This window comes from Myotis myotis, unplaced genomic scaffold, assembly GCF_014108235.1.
Source record: "Myotis myotis isolate mMyoMyo1 unplaced genomic scaffold, mMyoMyo1.p scaffold_m19_p_6, whole genome shotgun sequence".
Lineage (NCBI taxonomy): Eukaryota > Metazoa > Chordata > Mammalia > Chiroptera > Vespertilionidae > Myotis > Myotis myotis.
The window spans coordinates 20,005,826-20,022,921 of NW_023416368.1; the positions used below are offsets into that span (position 1 = coordinate 20,005,826).

Sequence of the window (17,096 nt, forward strand, 5' to 3'; positions counted from 1 at the left end):
AGAAGCAACAGGAGAGCCCAGGCTGGGCTGCTCTGGCTCACTGGGAAGTCAGAGAAAACGGGGCCTTGGAGACAGGTTCAGGGGGTTAGCCCGGGATGAGCTACTACTGCCCATTGCTCCCCTGGTTGCAAGTTTCCTGGGGGTCCTTTGGAGTTTAGGAGATACATGCCTGTGGGGAAGGGAGAAAGGGAAGGGAATGGCACGGATGTGCTCCCTGGAGAGAGAACTCCCAATGGGTCCTTTGCTTGGGGGTATGTATCTCTCTCTGGCCCGTGGGAATCTTTGGGGAGGTCTCAGGGAAGGGTCTCCATAGAATATTCATCAGCTTTCCAGGTGTGTCCTTTCAGGGTCATGTCTCCACCGATTGGTCAATGCAGCTGGTCCTGAGGCAGCCATGGCATCACTTATCTGGCTTTTCTGGGCCTGGAGCTGAAATACAGCTGAGGCCTAGATGTTATCCCCAGGGAGGAAAAGGTCTGGAGGTCTAAACCACATGACTGGTGACACCGCATCAGTATTCTAGGCAGGAAGGGGAAGGAGTGGTGTCTGTTCTCCTTGTGAGAAAAGCAAGTCCTTTCCCAAAAGCCTCTTCTAAGCTTCTAGACTCCTTCCAGACTTCCGCTTCGTCCAGAGCCATAGCAGATGGGCAGACTGGCTGCAAGGGAGGATGGGAAAGCAAGTATTGAGAGATCTAGCCTATAGAGAAGCAAGAGTAAAAAGATTGGAAATGAGTGCTGGATGAGCCAACCAATGGTTTCTGCCATAGGGGCTGGTTAAATAGACTATGGAACAACGAAACGATAGAACACTAGGTAGCCAAGATAGTAAGGTAGAACGCCTAAGGAAGAACCCCCCCCCCCCCAACACACACACACACACACACACACACACACACACACACACCCAACCCCACAACCCCACCACCACCCCTCGGCTGAGATTCAGGCTTGGCCCACTGAACTCCCTGGTGGTGGAACTTGCTAGACATTCACCCTCTGGGCTGGGAAACCACCTGGGAAGATGCTGGGAAAAGTTCTTCACAGAAAGAGGCATCTCATCGGAGGCACTGGGCTATGAAAGCACACAAGGCGGGTAGGTGCTGGGGAAAGCTGCTGGCTGCTAGGTGCTGCTGGTCCCCCTGCACAGGAGGAGCCTGGTGCTGGAGAAGCCATGCTCAGACGCTGGGCCTGGGGCAGCCACACATGCCTCAGGGAGCACTGAAGCCAGGAAGGAAAACCTTTCCCCTCCCAGTGTCTCTACAAAAACTTGCCTGAGGAAGCTTAACATCCTGCCAGTGGGCAAAGGGAAAAAATGTAATGGTCCGGATCCATTTTCACAGAGTAGGCAAAAAGGATGAATTGGAGCTGAGAGACAATAACCAGCACGCTTTCTCAAAAAGGTTTCATGTGTTAAAATTATAGTTTTCTTCATCTAGTGGTTCCCAAAGCCAAAAGGAGGAGGGAGACTAAAAGTAAGGCCTTGAAATTCAGGGGCAATGTATCCAGGGTGAGGCCTAGAAATCTGAGGGTTTTTAAAAAAAGTTTATATATTGATTTGAGAGAGAGAGAGAGAAAACATTGATTTGTTATTTCCCTTGTTTATGCATTCATTGGTTGATTCTTATATGTGCCCTGACCAAGGATCAAACCTGCAACTTTGGTGTATTGGGACAGTGCTCTAACCAACTAAGCTACCCAACCAGGGCTAGAAATATGAGGTTTTTTGGGGTGTGTGTGTGTGTGTGTGTGTGTTTAATTGATTTGAGAGAGAGGATGGGAGAGAGAGAAAGAAAGAGAGAGATTGATTTGTTCTACATATTTATTCATTGGTTGATTCTTTTTAAAAAATAATAACTTTTAAAAAATAGATTTTTATTGAGAAAGAGAGAGGGAGAGAAAGATGGAAACATCCATGATGAGAGAGAATCATCGATTGGCTGCCTCCTACATGCCCCCCAATGGGGACTGAGCCCGCAACCCCAGCATGTGCCCTGGCCTGGAATCCAACCATAACCTGGTTCATAGGTCGACGCTCAACCACTGAGCCATGCCGGTCGGGCAATGGTTGATTCTTGTATGTGCCCCTGACTGGGGATTGCACCTGTCACCTTGGCATATCCAGACGATGCTCTAACCAACTGAGCTGCCCAGCGTGGGCTCAATCTGAGTTTTTGATAAGCTCTCCACGCACTCTGTGGATGGAGAATTCTTTGAAACTACATAGACTGAGCCCCTTTGGCAGAATCCTTGGATATTCCAAGGACAGAACCACCTTGGTAGAGTGTGTGTGTGTGTGGGTGTGTCTGAAGTTCCAAATGTTGGCCTGTTTCTCTGGAAGTGCCCACACCTGCCTCCATCTGTCTTCACCCGTGGCTGTTGTTTCATTCCCCGCTCTCTGTGTCTGCCTCTGTCTGAATATCTCCACCTTTCAGCCCATTCTCACACTTGTCTTCCAAGTTTGGCACTTGCTACTTTGCCGCCTCCCTCCTTCCCAGATTTCTCACCTCTTTTCATCACGTAGGGCCTCGCAATGAGTTACCCCAAGAAGAGCCTCTTTGATATGTGGCTTATTTTCTGCTAAAGGACAACGGAGTCCTGTTACACTCAAGAGAAACTTCTGTGCCCCCGCCCCCCACTACCTAGAAGGATTTAAATTAGGGATCTTGCCCATAATAAGATTTATGACCAGAAATAACTTTCTATGACCTATCTATATGTTAGGGCAAACTTCTAATTGCTGAACTTCTGCTCTTTTTTTTTTTTTTTTTTTTTTTTTCCTGTTCTTCCCATTCTGAGAATGACCTTCCTTGCCTTTGGAAGCCCCAAATACTTGACCTCATCCTTAGCTCAGAATGTCATAGATTCGGCATTTCCCATATCTCAGAATGCTCATGGACATGGGGTCTCTGACTCTCTCGTGTGTGTGGGGTTCCCAGACATAGATACGTTACTAAATGGGGTTATTTCTTCCATTAATCTGTCTCATGACAACTTAATTATTAGACCAGCAGAAAGAACCTTGGAAAGTGGAGGGAAGGATCTTCCTCCCCAGGCCAGATGAAGGTGTCCACACTCGTCCCTTCGCTCAGCAATCACCTCCTGCGCAGTCTCCCCTCTTCCAGAACCACCTGCTCCTCTCGTGCCCCCACCACGCACACTCCGGTCTGCGTTAGCTTTTCCTGCTCCCATGACACGACTCCGTTCACACTGCAACCCCACGCACGCTTCCTTGGCTCCCCACTCGGCTGTGTCTTTTCCACTTCTGCACTGTGGATGCCTAGCCAGCTGGGGACTCATAATAGTGACCGAGTGAACACCTGAGATTGTCCCTTTAGGGAAGGACGGGGTCTGTCCGGGTCCCTAGGGGCCCTTGCATCCCAGCCCCTAACGCAGCCCTGGGAGGAAGCAAGCTTTCTAAGAAAGGCCCGCAGGCGGCGGAGGGCAGCGCGGGTCGCCGACGCCTCGCTCAGAAGTGGCGGGTGTCCCGGCCGCGCCCGCCGGAAGGAGGCGGAGTGGCCAACCGCGGCCGGACGGCTCGGGCCGGGGCGGGGGGCGGGGCCTAACTGCCCGGGGAGGGCGGGGGCGGGGGCGGGGCGGGGGCGGGGCCTAACTGCCCGGGGAGGGCCGGGGCGGGGGCGGGGCCTAATTGCCCGGGGAGGGCGGGGGCGGGGGCGGGGGCGGGGCCTGGCCTGCGGGGCGGCTCCCCGGCGCGCACGCCCGGAAACAGCAGCTCCAGCGTTCGGAACCCCGAGAAGCTTCGCTGCCGCCGCCCACCGCCGCCCTCGGTCATGCCGGTAAGTGGCCGCCCGCCCCGGCCCAGCGCAGCCCGCCGCCCCGGCTGGCGCCTCGGCTGCACAGCTGCTTGGCCAGATGTTGCTCATCCAGGGCTCGGGCGCAGCCGGAGCGAGCGCCCCTCTTCCCAGCCCCCAACCCCCAACCCAGCCCCTGCCTCGGCGCCGCTCCGGGAAATCGAATGTGAAAGGGGTTTTATGTGGAAGTCAGGCTGCAAAGCATCGGAACTGCAAGGCCTCCAGCGATTACAAGCCCAGTCCTTCCCTGCAGAGACGGGGAAAGAGAGCAGCCCGAGCTCACCCGGGAGTGGGTGGCGAACCGGACCTGGTCCCGGTCCCTGCGCCCCCCACCTGGCCACGCCTGTCCGGGGAGCTGGCTGGGAAACAGGGGCGGCCGGGGGTGGGGGGGTGGAGGGGGGGGGGGTGGCCATTGCCTTTCGGACGCGGCAGGTTTTCAAAGGTCCGTGTTTTTCTTCCCTTCCCCGCCCACTCTGTACAGGGAGACACTGAATGGACCCAGTCCTTTTACCACTTTCTGAACTTGATCCCATGAGCCCCAGAGAGGGTCAGGGACCTGCCCAAAGTCTCCAGTTGCTCAGTGGCAGAGTTGGGAAGGAATGAGCAGGTCTTCGTTGGTCTGTGCAGCTCACTCAGCCTTTCCGCATATTTCAGGTTGCTCCTGGCCTCATTTTGTAGATAAGAAATTAAGGTCATGCCCTGGCCGGTGTGTCTCAGTGGGTTGGGCGACTCCCTGGCACCAGAAGATTGCCGGACCCATTACTGATCAGGGCACATGCGGTTGCGGGCTTATCCCTGAGGGGGCTTGCAGGAGGCAGCCGATTGACATATTGCTCTCACATTGATGTTTCTCTCTCTCTCCTTCTCCCTTCCTCTCTCTAAAAATCAATTTTTAAAACTTTAAAAAAAAAAAAATTAAGGCCTTCTGGCTCACTTTCCCTCTCGGGAGCACACTCCCTGCCTTTCCCGTCCCTTTCTTCTTCCCTCCTTTCCCCCCAGGCCCCCTACCTTTCTCTCCTAAGCTCCAAGGGCCCTTCTTTTGCTTCTGTAACTTGTTTCAGAAGCCCAGCTGGCTCACTCCTACTACCTCTGTAACTTTCTAAATAAACTTTCTCTTATAATTTGAAAATTTAAAAAAAAGAAATTAAGGCCTTTTGCAAATACAAAAAACAAAACACCAAAGCCCGTAACTGACTCAAGGTCTTGGGAGTCAGATGGAGCCAGCATTAATCCCCTTATCTTCAGACTCCCAGTCTCTTGTGGCCTGGCCATGCGCAGACAGAAGTAGTCACGCTGGCCAGGGAGGAAGCTTCCATCCCAGTTGCATCCTAGGGGTCCTGGTTGGGTCATGTGGTGTTCAGCACTTCCCCCCATAGTGCCTAGTTCTCAGCTCTGCCCCCAGCGAGCACTCAGAGGTGTCTCACAGATGCCCTGTGTCTTAGCAGCCGAGCTTTGGGGAAGCTGGCAGGTGAGCCAGAGTCCCCCTGGGCCCAGCCACAAACATCTCAGGTGTCATTTCCCTTGGGTCTTGGCAGGTGCCTTGAGACAAATCCTCAGACAACACAAAGTATGAACTAAGAGCCTGACAGGATCAGCCCTCCCAGTTGAGCAAATGTTAGAGAACAGCACTAATCACCCTGGGACCAGGATCATGGAGGCCGCCAGGTTTCTCAGGGGCGTGGCAGTGAGAGGAAGGCCAGCCGGAGAATCACTATTCTGTGTTCACTTCTGGGGATTTTGACAAACAAGAGACCCTTCAGAGGGATGACCAGAACAGAGGGCACTTGGTTCCATGTCACGAGATGAACAGCTGAAGGAAGGAGGCGGAGGACTGTCACCCAAGAGGTTTCCCAAGCACTTGGGATCTCAGAAACCTTTCTGAAAATCTGTGCTCCCGCTTGCCAGCCAGATGACCTCAGTTAAGCTGCTTTACTTCTCTGTGCCTTGATTTCCTCATCTGTAAAATGGGGATTAAAACTGCTCTCCCAGGCCCTTGATGGTTTGGCTCAGTAGATAGAGCGTCAGCCTGCGGACTGAAGGGTCCCAGGTTCTATTCCAGTCAAAGGCACATGCCCGGGTTGATCCCCAGTGGGGGTTGTGCAGGAGATAGCCGATCAATGATTCTGTCTCATCATTGATGTTTCTATCGCTCTCCCTCTCCTTCCTCTCTGAAATCAATCAAAATATATTTTTAAAAAAACACACACAAAACAAACAAACCTGACCTCTCAGGAGAGTTGTTAGTGTTAACTGGAAAAATGCCACTAAAATGGTTGGCACCCACTGACATAGCTAGGCCACAAGAAATGGTAGCTCCTGTGTAGATTTGGGACAAGTAGGGTAGAACTACAGGCAGGCAGATTTCAAACCCCAGTTTAACACAGGGATCACAGTGGTTAAGTTTAGGCTTTGGAGACTATGTCCGGTGGGTGTAGGCCCTGGTACTCACTAGCTATGTCACACTGAGTGAGTGGCCAAACTTCTGAACTTCAGTTTTCTTATTTGTCAGGAAGGGATAATTGTAGTGATTAACTCATGGGATTCTTGTGATGATTAAACGGTGTAATTCACAGAAGGTGTTTGGCACAGAGGAGGCACTCAAGTATTACCAGTAGTAAGCTCCCAGGATTTGGGGTGTTCAAAGACTGACTGTCTTGGAGAGTTGAGAAAGAATTCCTTCTGGGAGGGGAGCTGGACAATGTGACCCCACTCTAGTCCCGCCTTCCCAGTTTCTGAGATTCTGTGAAAGAGTTGTACAACTTACTGGATTTTTTCATCGACTTTAAAGGACCCATTTTCAGGTACAGATCAGAGGCTTTGAGGGGCTGGAACTGTGCAAAGTCAAGCGTTCGGTGGTGGGCCGGTCTTGGGATTCTCTGTGAAGAATGGCGTATGCTGCCCGTTAAGTAGATTTTCCACCACCCCCAAATTTACTTTTGCACTTCGAGTGGAGGGGGAGAACACTGGGATGTCATGTTTGCCACCCAGAAGCCTCCTGCTGGCTTCTGGCCGCTGCACTGTGAGGATGAAAGGAGACCTGTCTGTGGTCTGCAGAAGAAAGCTTCAGATATCTGGTGATTTAGACCCTTGGGCAGCAGAAACTCATGCTACCTCACAAGCTGTGCCCACTCCCAGAGCTCCTGCTAAGAGTCAGGGTTGGGGGTGAAGGTCGGGGGGAGAGTGGTAAGTGGCAGTGCTGATTGCTGGTCCAGAACCAACAGGATGTCCCTGGAGCCAGGAAAGCCTGGGTTCACATCCCAGCCTCAGCACATGCTTGCCACGTGACTGTGGGCAATTGAACCCCTGGGAACCTCCGGTTTCCTCCTGAGTAAAATAAGGTGACCAGCTGCCTTTCCAGGCAAAGATCACAACTTGCTTTATTGCGACACTCACCATACTGTGCTGGTCTGGAGTCATACTTGCAATATCTCCGAGCGGTGCCTGTGTTGGGGATGCAGCAGTGAAGTGGACGAAGTCTCTGTCGTCTGGGAGTTCAGTGTGTTGGATATCGTGGAGACTGTGGGTGTCGGGCCTGCATGAAGCAGCCAGGAGCCAGGGTTCCCTCCGTGGTCTGCCCTCCGACTCACTGGGAGCCCGTGCAAATCCACTCCCCAGGCTTTAGGGGCTGCCTCTGAGAATGAGGCATTTGGATGAGAGCAGTGGTCACTGTATATCAGAATCACCAGGGGAGCTTCCTAGCCCTTGTAGACACCCCAGCCTACACTTGCTGATTAGAACCTATAGTTTTTGCAAGTTCCCTGGTGATTCTAATGCAGGTGATATTCGATGCATAAGTAAGACCACCAGACCAGCATGGCTCTGAGGATGGGCGTCCACCCATGTCAGAGTCGATGGTCCTGAGATAGCCACATAGTTCAAGAATCAGGATTTTAAAGGTGAGACTAGAAACCAACACTTTAAAAAATATATATATATATATTTTTATTGATTTCAGAGAGGAAGGGAGAGAGAGAGAGAGAGAGATAGAAACATCAATGAGAGAGAACCATTGATCAGCTGCCTCCTGCACGCTCCCTACTGGGGATCAAGCCTGCAACCGGGGCACGTGCCCTTGATTGGAATCGAACCCAGGACCCTTCAGTCTGCTGGCCAACGCTCTATCCTCTGAGCCAAACCAGCTCGGGCGGAAACCGACACTTTAAACTAGCTTCCCAGCTGATTGAACTCATTGAGTGCCAGGCACTGCGAAAGGAGTTGTAGGGATTATCTCACTTAGTGCAGCAGCCTGCGAGATACAGAAATCCTTAGTTACTCCATTTTGAAGAAACAGGCGATGGGTGAGTCTGACGACAGCCAGGCCTTGGCCCGTGTCTTGGCCCGTGAATGGGCCTGCATGCTGGTGGGGTATGTGGGTCTCCCTGCAGGTCTTGGCTCACGGTCCCCTTTGTTTATTTCAGAAGCACGAGTTCTTCGTAGACATGACTTGTGAAGGCTGCTCCAACGCAGTCGCTCGGGTCCTCAACAAGCTAGGAGGTGAGTGAGCGGCCCTCGGTTGGGGGTGAGGTGGGGGAGGCCGATAAACTTCATTTTGTGTTCAAATGCATGCAGACGTGGAGCAGGAGAAGCTGGGGTTGAAGCTGCTAGATAATAACAGTACAACTAAGATGTATTGAGTGCTTAACATGTGCCAGGTACTCTGCTTACTGGCTTTCATTTCATCCTCACCACCATTTAGGGAGCTTCTTTTTTTATTTGGTTACTCCTCACCCAAGGATATTTTTCCATTGATTTTTTTTTAGAGGGAGTGGAAGGGAGGGGGGAGAGACAAAAAGAGAGAGAAACACATGGATTAGTTGACTCCTGCACGGGGATCAAGCCTGCAACCCAGGTACATGCCCTTGACTGGAATCAATGCTCTATCCACTGAGCCAAACCGGCTGGGGCTAGGTAGCTTCTTACACTATCTCTGTTATAGCAGGAGGGAACTGAAGTTCAGAGAGGTTGAGTAATTTGCCTGGGATCACACAGCCAGTAGCCAGTACATGGCAGAGCTGGGATTTGGCCTTGCCGTCCAGCTCCAGAGCCCTTGTCAGTACTAGTTAGTATGTTGGTGATCTCCACTGGGATCACTTTGGTTATATGACACATTGGAGTGTCATTTTCATATTCATTTTCTTTGAATCAGTCATGGGTAGAACTCCTAAAGCACCTCTTTTGGACACATTTAGAAAACCTGTATTCTCATTCAGCTCCCTCAACTCTCAGCTGGGGAAACCGAGGCCCAGAGAGGGCTGAGGGCTGGCCCTGGGGCTCCATGAAGTAATGACGGAGCTGCGAACAGAATTCTGGTAGTGCTGGGCAGTCAGTCTTCCAAGATTTTCACTTTTAAAACCCTAGGTGATGATAACACCCCATTTCCAAAGGGCTTCCGCGTGGATGTGCTCTGGGCAGCCCTTCCAGCAGGCCCTCTGCGGTGCATTCCACCTGTGGAACGGGGATGTTGACACCAGTGCCCCCAGGGGAAGTGACTTGCCCAGATTCCCACAGTGAGTCACTGGCTGGTTTCTCGTCCAGTAACTAGAATCTTAATTTGAAAGAAACAGTGGAAAGAACCTAGCTGCTGACTTTTCACCTGACCGGCCTCTTCTCCCCCCGGCCTGAGTTTCCCGGCTGTAACATGGGAATGTCAGCCTGTGTCTGCTTTTGCTGTGGGTTCCCTGAGTGAGCATCTGCTCAGAAGGGCCAGTTTGGACATGAGGACACCTGGCCAGGAACCTGGGCGGCAAGGAACACAATTTGAAATCCACTGTGTTAGATGGCCCCAGGGCCTCTTCCAGCTCTATTACACCAAAACATTCATTCCAGAGAGGAGGGAGACACTCCTGAACCAAAAGACAAAAGCCCAGCGTGCAGCACGGATACATTATAGCGCCCACCCACCCCAGGTCTCATTAGATACAAATTCAGGCACTAAACCTTGTGCCATGTGATTGTTAAGTCCTGTTGACAGAGGCTTGGGGATCTGCTCTTGAATTTGGGCAGGTTTCTCCCCACCTTTCACTACTTTCCCTCATTTGGGCGGCCTCTTGTGATGGGTCCAAAGGCTTTCAAGTTGGTTGGGACCCTGAGGAATCACAGACGAATAGCATACTTGAACTTGGAAAGACCATAGCATAGCAGCTGGCCAACCCAGCTCCTTCAGTACAAAGGGGGAAACTGAGGCCTATACTAGGCAAGACCCAGCAAGTCAGTGGTGAAGCCACACCTAGAACCTGCCAAGGGCCCTCCCTCTGCATTCTGTTGTCTCAACAAGACCCATTCTACATACTCCCATGTGCCGCCCGGGGGCTTTAAGTTGGCACAGCCCTCGAAGAGGGCAATTTTGCAATAGCAATTAACATCGAGAAGGTGCCCCACGATTTCGATTCTGTGAATGCTTGGGACAGAAATATTTTCACAGGCTTTATAAGATACGTTCACTACGTTTACTATATCATTGTTGTGGGAAGAGTGAGGAACTGGAAGCAACCTCAGTGTCCTTCAGCAGGGGATTGAGTAGACGTGGGTATGTCCACACTATGGGACACGGTGTAGCTGTTAGAAAAAGAATGAGCCCTAACCGGTTTGGCTCAGTGGATAGAACGTCGGCCTGCGGACTGAAGGGTCCTGGGTTCGATTCCTGTCAAGGGCATGTACCTTGGTTGCAGGCACATCCCCAGTAGGAGGTGCGCAGGAGGCAGCTGATCCATGCTTGTCTCTCATCGATGTTTCTAACTCTCTATCCCTCTCCCTTCCTCTCTGTAAAAAAAATCAATAAAATATATTTTAAGAAGAAAAGAAAAAATGAAATAGGGAGGGGCGGGGGCAGGCTAGAAGGGGTCATTGAGGGGTTGGGGAGGGGGGCATATGTTGCTTTCAACAATAAGAGGATGAAGTCTGTATGTGCTACAAGATATCCTGGCCATTGGAAGTGGAATTCAGCAAGACCTGTTTATATAGTATGATGCCATTTGGGAGAGTCCTTTTTTTCCCCTTTGTCTGTCAGAGAGAAAGATGGGACAGTGCCACCCTGGTTGCAGTGATCTCTAGAGGTAGAAGAGAGTAGGGGCTTTACACTTGCAAAATTTATTCAGAAATATTTGACTTTTTTTTTTTTAATGGTGTGTCTCTATTACTTTGTTGTTGTTAATCCTCACCCAAGGATATTTTTTTCCATTGATTTTCAGAGAGTAGAATTGGGGCGGGGGGGGGGGGGGATGCCAGAGAGAGAGAGAGAGAGAGAGAGAGAGAGAGAGAGAGAGAGAAGCAGCATTGTGAGAGAGACACATTGATTGGTTGCCTCCTGCATGCACCTGGACTGGGACAGGGTAATGAACCTGCAACCGAGGTACATGCCCTTGACCGGGAATCGAACCTGCAACTCCTGGGTGCCGGGCCAGTGCTCTAACCACTGAGAAGACCAGCCAGGGCTGTCTCTACTACTTTTGCAGTTAAAAAGACACTTAAAAGAAGCCCTGGGCCCTAACCGGTTTGGCTTAGTGGATAGAGCGTCGGCCTGCGGACTGAAAGGTCCCAGGTTCGATTTCGGTCAAGGGCATGTACCTTGGTTGTGGGCACATCCCCAGTAGGAGGTGTGCAGGAGGCAGCTGATGGATGTTTCTAACTCTCTATCCCTCTCACTTCCTCTCTGTAAAAAATCAATAAAATATATTTAAAAAATAAGAGTTAACTTTATAACTTTAAAAAAAAGAAGAAGAAGCCCTGGTCTAGAGCAGGGATCAGCAAGCTGCAGCCTTACAGGGAGTTTCCCGACCCCTGCTCTGGGGGAAAGGGGAAGAGTGGTTGTGAGTAAGATTTTCAGAGCCTGAACTCTTTCTTCCTCTTCCTGCAGGAGTTGAATTTGAGATCGATCTGCCCAACAAGAAGGTTTGCATCGACTCTGAGCACAACGTGGACACTCTGTTGGAGACGCTGAAGAAAACAGGGAAGACTGTTACCTACATCGGCCCCAAATAGTGAGGGCCTGGGTCCCCGGCCCGCAGGATGGACCAGAGTGGGCAGGTGGGTGAGGCCCCAGCACCTCGTCAGAACAGTTCATTATCTAATGCCAATCACGTGTCAGGGAACCCTAGCAGCGCCTGTGAGTAGAGGTTGTCCGCAACCAAGGTGCATGCCCTTGACTGGAATCGAACCTGGGACCCTTCAGTTCGCAGGCCGACGCTCTATCCACTGAGCCAGACCGGTTAGGGCAGCAGTGTGCTTTCTGCTTTGATAAGCTGACTGTCCATCAGAGATGACACCTGTGCCCTGGGCCTTGTGCTCTGTGCTGACCAGGTAGGTATGTAGACTGAGGCCGAACAGTCATGTGTCTAAGCTGGATATTCCCACTGATTTTCTGAAATCCAGGAGGCCAGTAAGAGACACTGTGTCAGTGCTCTTCCCTAGGGAACCAGGGCAAACAGCACTCGTCCATCCAGCATGCCCTCTGTGCCCAGTCACAGCTCAGAACCCTTCACGGCACAGCCTCCTGGTGTCACGCCCCACGTAGTGTGTGGGCTGTGTGAATGGCAGTGATTGCCATCCCTGTGATTAAGGAAAATGAGGCCTGCAGAGGGGAAGTGGCGTGACTAAAGCCCCATCCAGGTGAGTGGCAGAGGCAGGATGGGCGTCAGGCATCCTGAACCTGAGATCTGTAATGGCTGGTGGCATTGTCCCCAGTGGCCCGTGGAGAACTCCCTAGGTAGGGCGGCCAGCCACAACTGACCGGTGGGCCATGTCCGTCCCCGTGAGTACAGCCTCCTTCCTAAAGGTGCCCATTGGAATCTGAGCCAGGGCAGTGTCCTGTGCATAGAGTGAGCTCACATGCTCATGGCTACAACCCACATTCAGGGTGAGCACAGGATGAATGGTCGGAATTCCAGCCCCGCCCCCATTGCACACCGTGACTTGGACACTTCTGCTTACGTGCCGAGACTCAGCCTTCCCTTCTGTAAAAATGGGGCTACAACTCTCCTCTGCTTTCCTGCCTGGCAGGGGTTACTGTGAAATCTCTCGAAGAGGCTGGCAGCTCCAGGTGCTGCGGGCCAGTGTCCGTCATTATCCCTGCATCCCTAGGGTTCTGTGTGTCTGTGGGGGTAGGGGGTTGGGGGGGGGGGGGCGGCGCTGAGGGATGGACGGAGGGAGGGAGGACAAAAGCTTCCCAAGCTGGTCAAACGCATGGGGAGCCCAGTGCCCACATGGATTGGAAGCTCCTGGCCTGCCGGTTGTAAACCATGCTTGGCTTAATGTTTTTCTCACAGTATTTTTAAAAATTGAGGTGAAATTCACATAACACGCAATTAACCATTTTCAAGTGTATCATTCATCAGCATTTAGCGTATTCACAATGTTGTACAATCACCACCTTTCCCTAGATTCAGAGTTTTTTCATCACCCCCGGAAAAATTCCCTGTACCCATTAAGCAGTCTCTCCCCACTGCCCTCCGCCCACCCCATCTCCTGGCAATCACTAATCTCTCCGCCTCTGGATTCACCTATTCTGGACATTTCATAGAAAAGGAATCATACAATGTGTGACCTTTTGTGTATGGTTTCTTACACTTAGCACCATGTTTTCAAGATCCATCCAAGCGTAGCATGGGTCAGTACTGCATTCCTTTCTGTGGCTGGGTAATGCTCATAGTTTTTATTTATTTATTTTGGATTTTTTTTTAATCATAGGAAGTGTCACACACCTACAAGTAGGGTTGTAAAAATGAATCCCCATGTACCCATCACCCAGATCCAACCATTGTCCAGTCACTGCCACCATTATTTCATCTATGGCCTCTCCCCCCGCCCATACTGTCCCACAGAACATTCCAGACATCATATGCTTTTACCTGCACATAGGTCAGTAACCGTGTGTAGTACAGGAAGGCTCCCCAGATTCGGGTCACGGCACTGGGCGAGAATCGCCAGTCAAGTGCTTTAACCTGCACACCCAGGCAGCATCCCATCTGTCTAAGTCTGCTTACGAGTCTGCTTAGGGGCCCCCAGGGGCTGATTTCAGGTTTGGGAACAAGAGCTAGAATGGTTGTTGGTTAGGAAGCCACCTTGATCATCTCTTGGCAGGTTCGCTTGCCCAGGATTCTGTTTATTGCCTTCCTAGTGTACGTTGAAGCAGGACAGGGAGTGCTGTCCCAGCCGCCCCCAGAGGTCCCCAGAAGAGGCCTGGGCTGTGATTGGCTTAGCAAGGTTACTGGGCTCCAGTCAAGTTGGAAACCACAGATTGGGAGCAGTGAGCAGGGCTAGACACCGAGCTTTTGGGTCTTGTCCAGCACCTGGTTTCCCACCTCCCCTCCCACAACCGCCTCTTAGGGAACCTTTACTGCTTCTGCAATGCGTCCACGTGCACAGCAGATGGCGCCCTTGTCGCACCTAACGTCTCATCTCTTCCTCTCCTGCCTTCCAGGCCGATCTGGAACCTGGCACCCCTGCCCAACGTTGGGAGTTCCTGCGGAGACCCTCCCTAGCTTCCCTGCAATAAAGTCAAACTGCTTTTGTTGATGTTGTCTCATATGTAGTCCTGATGTCACCGGCTTACGCGCTGTGCTGTGCTGCTCACACATTGCTATGGAGGTAACTGCAGTGTTTACTTGGGTTGGAGCTCAGAGAGCTCCTAACGGGGAGTAAGAAACCCAGTGGATCTGGATGCTTTGCTGTGTGATATTTTACAAGTCACTCACCCTCTCTGACCCTCGCTTTTCCTCATCTGTAAAGTGAAGGTGTTGGGTCAGATTGGTGATCTTATTTCTTTTCACTACTTCCTTGGACTCCGTATTTTGAAAATCTTTTGTCCTATCAAGTGAACGTCACATCTGAAGACAGAAAAAGTGGGAAGAGGCAGTGAAGACAGACTGCCTGGGACAGAGTCCAAGCACATGTGCTCCTCAGGCGGGCCACTCATCCCCTCAGTGTCCACAGGAAAAATGTGATGATAGCATCTCCTGCAGATGGTGGTTGGCGATGAGATGAAGCGACACATGTAGATCACTTGGAGTAGAGCCCGCCCGTTAGAAATCACTCAGTAGCCATTCTCTACTCACGTGTGTGTTTTCCATTAATCTGTAGAAACGTTAGTTACAATTTCAGTCAGCCTAAGAATTAGGATTTCAACCAATCTAAAAATCAGTGCCTCACAGCATAGAGTTGGTTCACCTAGATCAAAACAGGGATGTTTCAGTTTGGGTAACTTTATTTTTTGAAATATTTCTTTAAACCAGCAGTTCTCAAACTTTTTTTTATCCTAAGGCCCATTTATCCTCTTAAAAATTATTGTCTCAGAGGGCTTTTGGTTATATATGAGCCACGTTATATTAGAAATTAAAACAGGAATTTTTGAAACACAAGAGAACAAGAGCATACATCCCATCAGCCATTGGGACAAGATGAGGTCACTGCACAGCACTTAGAAATTTCTGGAAATTTCACTGTATGATTGTAGGAGAGAAAAAGGTATGTTGTGAAAATGGTTTTTACCTCCTGGACCTTCTGAAAGATCTTGGGGACCACACGTTGAGAATCACTGCTTTAACCATTAATCCTTCATTGGGCAGAGACTGGGGGCCCTGGGGTAAGACCTGGCCCTGTGCTTGGCCACGTGTGACCTTGGACCAGTCGCCTAATCTCTCCAGGAGGCAGTTTCCTCATCTGCACAATACACAGCACCTGCACCTCAGGGACCCTGGCAGCCAGAAACAAGGCTTGGTTTTGACTCTAAAATGTATGCCGACATCACTTTGGTTCCGTTGTGAAATTCAGTCCCAGCCAGTTTTGGCTGTGTGGTCCCTCGGGGGCACAGGGCCTTTCCCAGCCTTCCTGGTATCTGGGTTTCTGGGCCACGAGATGGCAGTGTCCTTTGGATTTGCACATCCTGGGAGAAGTCTGTGTCTGCAGGCTCTGGGAACAGGAACTTGGGGAGGTTTTTCCATTTTCACAGCTTCCCCCGGAGACCTGGTTCAGGCTGGCTGGCCCGTTGGGAACGCCTGAGGGTTGAGACACCGGTGCCTCTTGGGGCGCTCTTTGAATCCAAGTTTCCAACTGAGGCCCCAGAGGAGCTGGAGACGCTCCCACGCCTGCCAGCAGCCCAGCTGGCTGTCCACAGAGCAAATGAGATCACACAGCAGGACGGGCGCTTCGGCAGGGGTAGGGGTGGGAGTGGGAGCAGATGTGTGCTTCCCCCAGCACTGACCCGGCCCACCTTCCCGCGCCTCCTGTGTCTCCCAGGTGTGTGCCTTTCGTTCATGCTGCCCCACTGTGTGTGGAATGATTGCCTCCACCCTCCCCGCCTCGGCCTCAGCCTTGTCTCCATGTGCAGATTCCTTTCCCTCCCTTGCATTCCACGGCCTCCGTGAAACGCTCCACAACTGGAAATAATTTATTTCTCCTCTTGGCCCTCCCAGCGCTTATCCCACCAGCTTGTGTTGTGGCAAAGCTTTGGTCCACGTGTCTTTCCCCGTCTTCAAGGATCAGGGCAGGCGCCTAGTCCCTCGGCGCACAGAACAGCCACTGAGGGGTATTGGATGGCCGTGCAATAACTGCCTTTGGGGGACATTTGTCCCTCGAGCCCTCGCATTAATCTCATCCCATCCTGTCTGGTCCCCAGGAGACAGTGGACTAGCCCAGCGACATCAAGCCTCGCTCCGACGTCAGCACATCTGTATTCAGTCTGTTTCCACCGCTTAATAATGACGCCACCTTGGAAAAGTCACCGATTCCTTTGTGCAACTCAGTTTCCTCATCTGTAAAATGGGGATCATAACAATAGCTAGCCCAGGCGACTACTTCGACTTAAGAGCCATCGCGTGCCTCATGCTTGATGATGGCATCCCACACATCAAATTTGAAAACCGAAACATCCAAATCTGGATCTGTTCAACCCTGGCAAACTGAAAAGTAAAAATGGAGCCTTGGGCACTGCGCCGTGGCGGTGGGGTGGGGGGGGAAGGGGGGCGGGGGGTGAGCGGTTGTTGTTCAGGACGTGGCCCTCTGGTGGCATTCTCCTTTAATTGGTGCCAGTCTCTTAAAAACCCCAGGTCTGTAATTTCTAGGGAGTGTCCCTCGGAGCTGCTTTTAGAATGCATTAGGGGCTGTGGCCACTTAGTTTAAGTGGACAAGTTTCCAACCTGCTTCCTGAGAGGGGAAGGTCTGCAAATCTCATGACCGCCCACAGCAGCCTTGAAATAAAACATCAAAGCCTCTGGGAGTAGGAGCATTATCTCCCTGGGTCTCCTTATCATGGGCTCCGAGCACCCTAATCCTTTAGCACTGTAGAGCCCAGCTGGAG

General features: G+C 51.5%; 1 protein-coding gene across 2 annotated transcripts; it reads left to right on the top strand.

Annotated features, from left to right (window-relative positions):
- The first annotated feature begins 3,677 nt into the window (after window positions 1-3,677).
- On the top strand, window positions 3,678-16,520 carry ATOX1 (antioxidant 1 copper chaperone). Of its 2 annotated transcripts, none has more exons than XM_036314147.1 (4): window positions 3,678-3,793; window positions 8,227-8,302; window positions 11,661-11,830; window positions 16,416-16,520. In XM_036314147.1, exons 1-3 carry the CDS (start codon window positions 3,788-3,790, stop codon window positions 11,783-11,785), a joined length of 207 nt encoding a protein of 68 aa, XP_036170040.1. In that variant the 5' UTR covers window positions 3,678-3,787; the 3' UTR covers window positions 11,786-11,830; window positions 16,416-16,520. The 2 variants fall into 2 exon arrangements, with proteins under 2 accessions (XP_036170040.1, XP_036170039.1); XM_036314146.1 differs by lacking the exon at window positions 16,416-16,520 and adding an exon at window positions 14,223-14,317.
- The last annotated feature ends 576 nt before the right edge of the window (window positions 16,521-17,096 follow it).

Excerpts from the sequence above, each read along its gene's own strand:
- ATOX1 (XM_036314147.1), top strand. Across the intron at positions 8,303-11,660 it reads GGTCCTCAACAAGCTAGGAG|GAGTTGAATTTGAGATCGAT; the intron begins GTGAGTGAGCGG and ends CTCTTCCTGCAG.